The sequence below is a fragment of the Vanessa tameamea genome, chromosome 29 (genome assembly GCF_037043105.1).
Source record: "Vanessa tameamea isolate UH-Manoa-2023 chromosome 29, ilVanTame1 primary haplotype, whole genome shotgun sequence".
NCBI lineage: Eukaryota > Metazoa > Arthropoda > Insecta > Lepidoptera > Nymphalidae > Vanessa > Vanessa tameamea.
The window spans coordinates 4,179,258-4,187,322 of NC_087337.1; the positions used below are offsets into that span (position 1 = coordinate 4,179,258).

Sequence of the window (8,065 nt, forward strand, 5' to 3'; positions counted from 1 at the left end):
CTGCTTACAACGTCATAGTTGTTTATTTTATCTGTCGAGTTTAAAAATAAGGGATGTATCACCTGCAAACAGTACAATGTCGGAACAGCTTATTTGATTGTATATTTATACAATATCGGGATCTTCTATTAAGAGCAACTATGCCATTTACGTTCTAAATATCTGTTAATGAGAAATAATAAAGAAAGGTTTTATTACCCTTCTAATTATTTAACCCCTTATCCCGTAAACAAACTTAATTAAAGTGTATCTTTAGAGTTGCCATAGACTATAAGTAGGATTGTTAATATGTTGGAATGAATTCAAATAATTTGTAAAAAATACATCGGTAAAGAAAGCATATTATTCGATACAAGATTATATAGATGATAAAAAAGCGTGGAGTTAATGTTTGTTGACTTCCAGGCAGGATGTATTATATATGTTGCTGTAAAAGCTCGAACTAAGGTAAATCTTAAGATTTTCCAGTAAAACCTAAGATTTACTGACACGAGTTGGTAAATGTAAGTATTTATTATAAAGGGACGACTTTTTCGGACTTTTACCATTCCAACCTTTTTTTTTTGTTTTACGAGGAGGAAATACATTTAAGTATTCCGCCCGGTCGAAAGGGGGGGGGGGACCGGGACGGATATGTGGGACTCCTGGGGCTGAAGGCCCCGTCCTACCCACTAAAACCTCCTCGAATGTCCGCCTCGCCGCAAGGCGGCAGGACTACGGGAACGCACGTGGCTCACCAACGCGGCCCTGCCAGCGGCCGACGCTGTAAAGGAGCGACCCGGCATGAAAGGCACGCCAGGGTGTTACGGCGCATCTTCCGACTCCGCCTCCGTCTGAACCGTGACGGACTGCCCCCGAGCTAGGTGGCAGCGGATGTAAAATTCCGCTACCAACCACACTATGTCCCGATCAATGCATTCGGCCTAGATGGTCACGGCGCCATCGACTAGGTCTCCGTCGACGCAGCGGGAGGGAGTTGGTGTCGTCCACCCACTGCCGCTCCGCCTCCTCCTTTGCGGACATTACGTCTTCGCTGAAGACCCGTAATGCCACCCAAGCCTCTTCACTCGCGACTATCTTTCGGAATAAGGCCGGAAGCGAGATGTCTCCATCAAAGGCCGTGGACAGGGCTGCGCGAGGCTCCCCCCAAGCTGGGCACTCTGCACGCGTGTGCTCGGCCGTGTCCACGGCTCCGTCGTCGCAGTGGTGGGTCTCTCCCCACCATTTCGCACAAGTATTTGGCGAAGCAGCCGTGACCGGTTATGAGCTGCGTCAGGTGATACGTGAGTGGGCCGTGGTGGCGCTCGAACAACTCTCTTAACATCGGGCGAATGGCCGCCACGAGTTCCCCACTGGCATCCGGAACTCGTAGCCGATCCTCCCACTTATCCATGAGGCGATGTCTTGCCTCCTCTCTCCACTGCTGTACTTCGCGCAGGAGGGGTCGGTTCCCGCCTGCTCTTGCAGCCTTGACCCGCCAGTTGAGTTCGAGTTGACTTCGACCTCGAGGTCCCAAGGCGGGCTTCCGGACAGCAAGCCGGCTGCGGTGTATGACACCGTCCGGTACGCCCGGGCCGCCCTGAGCGCTATCGCCCGCCACGGACGTCGCAGCGAGGCGACGTTGCGAGCACTCAGAGCGTCCGCCCATTTCGGCGCACCGTAAAGTGCCACCGAGTGCACCACGCCGGAGTACAGCCGCCTGTAGGAACCACCCGGCCCTCCAACGTTGGGCAATGTTCGCCCCCAACGCTCCGGCTGCAGCCACTAGTCTTGGGGCCAAGCGCCAACTTCCACCTGCCATCGAAGACGAGTCCCAGGTACTTCATCGTCGACCCGATGGTGATGGAAACTCCGCCGACCGTAATAATCATACCTTGAGGTGGCGTGTTCCGAGGTCCATGGAAGACTAGGGCCTCGGACTTGTGCAAGGCCACCTCAAGGCCCAGAGCACGAAAGCGGTGGACCGCATGTGCCACCCCCGCCGTGGCAAGTTACGCTGTGGTACCTGAGGCCTTCAAGTACCACTTCCCAGCACTGCGTCCAGCGTCGAGAGGCCCCGGCGAAAGCCGTTACCATTCCAACCTAACCTAACCTAACATGTAAATCCTAAGATTTACCAAGTGAATGATGGTAAAAGTTCGAATCCCAAAGTTTTATGGACATTTACCATTCATAATCGGTAAATCTTAGGTTTTACTAGAAAATCTTAAGATTTACCGTAGCTCGAGCTTTTACAGTAATATATACATATGTTACTTAATTGTATTTAACTAACATAAATTTGTATTTTTTAATGTTGAAAAAGAATAATCACTGCGTTTCTTGCCGGTTCTTCTCGGTAGAATCTGCATTCCAAACCGGTGGTAGCATCGCTTAATATAGTTTGTTAAATTACAATTCAAAAGTTCTTGTAAAAGCCTACTTGATTAAAGTATATTTAGATTTTTATTTTTGATAAGAATTTGTCACATTCCTCCTTCGCTAGTCAAGACTACAGAATAAAAAATAGTACAGAAGTTTCACTTCTTTAATTTCGAAGAAAGCCATGTAATATATTCAAACAGGGTTTCTATTAATATATGTTGGTATTTGATCGTAATACGCCAACGCCCATAAACAGAGAGAGTGGGGTTCTTTCCGACTGGTCTAAAGGTCAATCCAGGTACATTCCTCGAGACCTCGGTTATCACGTCAATCCTTTCGGCCTTAAAACCCAAGGTTATACATTGGCCAATGCCTGGACATTGGAACTATAAGAAATCTTGCATTGTCAATGCGTCACCAACCTTGGGAACTGAGATATAATGTTCCATGTGCCTGTTATTTTTTATGTCATATATGTAGACGAACTGGCAAATGGCCCTCCTGTTGGTTAGTGATCTACACTGCCCATAGACTTCGGAGAAGATAATGTAGCCACTTAACAAAAACGATGAAATATGAAACCGACACGCAAATTTTAAGCGAGCTGTTTCATCCGTCCGTGACCGCAGCGAATGAGATTGAATGGACGAATTTCAACAGTGGCGCAGCTAGGTGAGCAAGGGCCCCGGTGCATAGGAAATTAATCGCGCCCTCGCCCCCTCTTTCAACTCCCTCGTTAACTTGTATTTCCCTTCAAAATTATAGATAGGAAAAAAAATCTTGTGATTAGGGTCGAAGTTTTGTAGCTTCAGGAGATGGCGAGTTGGCTGACCCGCTCTCTTTTCAAAGCTTAGGTTAGAGGGCCCCTTGAGCGCCAGGGCCCTGGTGGTTCAAAGGTTTCTCATAATATTTAGAATATATTAATAATAACTGCGTTATGAGTGATCGTAATGGAAATTTCTCATAGAATGCATATCTATTAAACTACTGATAATTTATTTTCTATTTGATTTTGTTTTCTAGAAAGTTCGTTTTAAGCAATACCTTGTATGTATAAAGCAACACACACCACATGCACATCAAGCATTCTTACACACACACACACACACACATACATCACACAAACACACGTGCACTTTGTAAAAATTATTAATTTTAGTTATCTTTTCTTCATTTCATATTAACTAGTGGGTTGCCCGCGATTTTTTAGTAATTTCGAAACCTATGACAGGTTTTGTTTTGATTTAATTTAATTATAAACTGCAAGTCACTTATCTACATTTAGCACCAAAACGATAAAACCTCTTTTGAATGTTTTTTTTTAATATCAAATAGTATGACATTAGTTCAGTTAGAAAGTTTACGTTTTAATTTTTTTCTTAAACTGTCCAGTAACGTTTTTACGCTCTCTAAAATTAATTCTTAGTTAAAACTATTTAGTAAATTGCAATCAAGAGTCCTCTTTAATTTTCTGCACTATCTGAAGCTCTTCAAAATGAGACAATAACCGATTTTTAATATGCAGCCATCGTCCCATAATCACTGGGACAGAAATCGGCTTACGCTACTAATATTAAAGATTTAAAGTTTCTTTATTCTTTAGTTGCTTATAAGACACGGTGTTATGGAAGAGTAGGTCCCTCTGACACGAATATGTATCACTAGAGAGACCCAACCTTAAATAAATATGCTATGTATACTTGTGACTGTTTCCTGCCTTTCTTATTTTCAATATTTAAATGTCTTTGGCTCGTGATTTCGTCTAGTTAGTTAGGATCCTTGAGCCGAGATGGCCCAGTGGTTAGAACGCGTGCATCTTAACTGATGATTTCGGGTTCAAACCCAGGCAGGCACCACTGAATTTTCATGTGCTTAATTTGTGTTTATAATTCATCTCGTGTTCGGCGGTGAAGGAAAACATCGTGAGGAAACCTGCATGTGTCTAATTTCAACGAAATTCTGCCACATGTGTATTCCACCAACCCGCATTGGAGCAGCGTGGTAGAATATGCTCCATACCTTCTCCTCAACGGGAGCCTTAGCCCAGCAGTGGGAAATTTACAGGCTGATTATGTTTATTATGTATGTTAATTAGGATCCATATTAAGTTGATTTTGTGTAATAACCGTGTTATTTTAGAGCGTCAGAGATTATAAATTCAGTCGACTATAGAGGGTCCAATGAAACGAGGTTCATCTTTTATATACGTTTTTAATATAAATATTTTGTTTAATTAATTTGAATAATAATAATCGGATGTATGATATACCGGTCCCATTTCCTTTAACACCTCTTACGAGTATCTGAACGATGTCGCTCCTTTCCATCTTTCTAAAGATTTTTTTTAAAATAAATATTTATCTTAATACCCCAATGTGCTACCAATCTTGCGTATTAAGATTTTATGTATCTTTTGAAAAATTACGTTAAACTGACTCACTATCCCTTCAAAGATTGCTGTTATTTTAGAATATACGATGATTAGGGGTATCTAGTCAGACAAGCTTGCTCGAAGCCCTACCACCAAAATTTAACTGCTATTTTATATCTGTCATATATTTAATGGGTGTTACCTTTGGTAGTAGGAAAAAAGATAAGCAAACTTTAGATTTACGTATTTCATGCGATTCGCTAATAACTCAACTATGTTGTGCACTACTAAGAGTTTATGATTAATATATCTTTATTTATAATACAACACTGTTACACTTAACTACTAATTTTCACTTTAATTTTCCTTTCAAAATTTCGATAAAAGTTTCGTCGACGTTCAAAACGCCATTCTTTCGCAAATCGATAGCGAATATCATAGATTAATCGAGCTCTCGACCAATGATATCGCGTCAATTTGCTGTCAAATGTTGTTTATTATTTCTCCTCTTATGGTTGGAATATAATATACGTAGTTTAATGGCAGAAATGTGTGACTGAGTTTATGGCCCTCATAATTGTCAGAAGTATGTTCTCAAGTGCCTGTACAGGCATATGTAGTATTTTTAGAAAAGAATAATCGTTTTATCAGTTTATTGCATTAATTAATCTATCTTTACTAATATTGTAAATAGGTTAAATCTGTTTGTTCGTATGTATGTATTAATCTTTAGAACAATAAAACTCTATGAATACATTATTCCTGAGTTCTATATAATAGAGTATAAATTATATTTAAATCAGAATATTATTAATAAATTGCGCTCGCGCGAAACGGGTCCGTAATTAGTGATAAAACATTTAACTGATACCGTAGAAGTTGTGAGGTATATATTTTGACAATATCCTGATAAATGATTAACTCTTTTTAATCGTTCGTTTCCAAGTTATATTTTCATCCGGATTCCATGCCAAACACAGACAAAAAACGAGAAAAAAAAAATAGCTAGTGTCACTCGAGCTGATTCAAGGATTACCCCATTTCTTTTCCGTCCAAATCTTTTCAGCCATTAAAAAGTTATTCAGAGCGTCATTCAACAAGAGCGTCGTCCCTGGACAGCGCCGAATAATTATAAAAATTTTGCACATCGTGGATAAAGCATTCATACCAATTTTTGACTATGAAAGACATCCTGCACGCCAAATAGTTTTGACAAGTGCAAGGAAAAGAAGAAATGCAATTTTTAAATGAATAAAATGACTCATTCATAGCAGAAAATGTATAATGTTTAATTTAATCATATTATGGGAAATTAGAAAGCATTATATAATTGCATATTTGCCTTAGTAATATTCAAAAAAAAAAAAACATTATAAAATTTTTGGCAACATTATCAAAGATAAACTTACCTTGCCGCAACGCAGCCGGAACTCCCATTGTCCTGCAGAAGCCATCGTTCAGCCTTTGCATATCGTGCCCAGCGTATAAATAGTTCTGTAATTGTCTCTGGTTTTGTTGTAGTCTCTCTTGTACGCTCAAGTTCATAACATCCTCCTCAGAATTCGTCAAGCCCAAAATAGCGGCTATTGTGAACGATTTTCCGGCCAAATTAGTCGCTTTACCCGTTAAGTCTACGCCGAAAGCGGACTGGCTGCTGTCTTCCTCCTCCAGTGTCGATGTCGGCGACGTCGGTGATACATCGACACCGAATCGATCGCTGTCTGCGAAATTTTCGGCGAATTTCTCTTCATCTATATTTAAGCTGTCGATATTTTGCTGATATGTTATGATATCCGTCAAATTTGGGTACACGGGGGTCTGTCTTTGCTCCATCATTGTTTTTTAATTCACTTTATAATCCATTGATAGGCACTTTGACATAATTAACACTTCACAGGCGTTTTTTTTTTTTATAATATATTTATTTATTATCTAAATTGAGCTATATTAATTAAGTAATCCGTATTATGGGTTAATTTCGTAGATTTAGACGGGTGCACTAACTGGTGGCTGTGACACGATTGCCTTGCGGTTTATGATTAAAAAGCACATTTTAAAATTGGAACCTGGGCGGGGCCAGACCTCAAACGATCGGTTTGGCGGGAAAAAAATGACATCGCATAAAGCGGTCAATTGAGGGTAGTTGATGGGGCATTTCTGGCCTTTGGGAGGGTAAGGGAGAGAGTGGGAGGGATCCGATTGGTGGGTCTCGCGCATGCGTCGACTGAGGCGTGGCCAGATTTAGTGGGTGTGGTCTTACTTTGATTTGCGGTCGCGAAAGCCTTTGATTGAGGCAGGGTCGGATTAGGTTATGCTATTTATTAATTGATTTTATTGATTTATAATAAATAAAAATAAAATATCGTATCATTTAGAGCTATTTATTAATCGCTATAAACGCTGTTTTCTGTGATATATACATATATATATCATAATATTAGAAAAGTGGGATGAACTAGGTTTATCGTGTATGTGTGTCTGTCTGTGGCATTGTAACTCCTAAACGGATAAACAGATTGATTTAGATTTTCGTTTGAAAGTTAACTAGTTGTTATTATATAAGACAAAATATACATCATTTTTATATAGCTTCGTGTGAAACGAGTATTTTTGTCGGTCAATTTTATTTGCGTGGTTTAAACCCGGTTACTATGTAATCCCGTCATAATAGACAAAAATAATCATGGTAAGCTTATAATGATTCGCATAGAGTTGAAAATTGCTATAAAAATAAGCTATAACTATTATTAAAATTATATATCAAAAATATACACCGATACCACGTCTGTTCAACAATATAAAGGTCAAAGGTCAAATTGTTTTTTTTTTTCATTATTCTCATAAACAGCCAGAGTTATCGTAAATTAACATTCACTTGGTGGTAGGTCTGTGCAAACCCGTCTGGATAGATACCACCCATATCATATTTTTAACCGCGAAACAGCAATTCTTAGTATTCATTTGTGTTAGTGTGTTTGAAACGACTAAGAGTAAAGGCTATTATTTTTAAGGTAAAGGTAACCGTACCGGACCGGATTTAATAATTCCTAACACCGCCAATGTGCCACCAACCTTAGGATCTGAGACATTATGTCCCTTGTACCTATAGTTACACTGAATCACCCTTCAAAGAAACACAACAATGCTAATTATTTATTCTTGGCGATAGAATATCTGATGAGGCGGTGGTGGGTGGTACTTACACTAAAAACTAACTTAATAATCTATTAATAAACTATTTTCCTCAGTCCGTCCCTGGTCGTCTTGCTACGAGCGTAGCATGAAACAATTTAATATCATAATCCGATACAGCTACGGAGCTACGATATT

At 39.9% G+C, this 8,065-nt stretch overlaps 1 protein-coding gene across 1 annotated transcript; it reads right to left on the bottom strand.

Moving 5' to 3' along the window:
- Window positions 1–1,111: 1,111 nt before the first annotated feature.
- Window positions 1,112–1,801, bottom strand: LOC135194318 (uncharacterized). The gene has a single exon (XM_064219633.1). The coding sequence runs from the start codon at window positions 1,799–1,801 to the stop codon at window positions 1,112–1,114; it is 690 nt and encodes a 229-aa protein (XP_064075703.1).
- Between the last annotated feature and the right edge of the window lie 6,264 nt (window positions 1,802–8,065).

Bases quoted from the DNA above. Each gene is read 5' to 3' on its own strand.
- LOC135194318 (XM_064219633.1), bottom strand. From the start codon at position 1,801: ATGGCAGGTGGAAGTTGGCGCTTGGCCCCAAGACTAGTGGCTGCAGCC.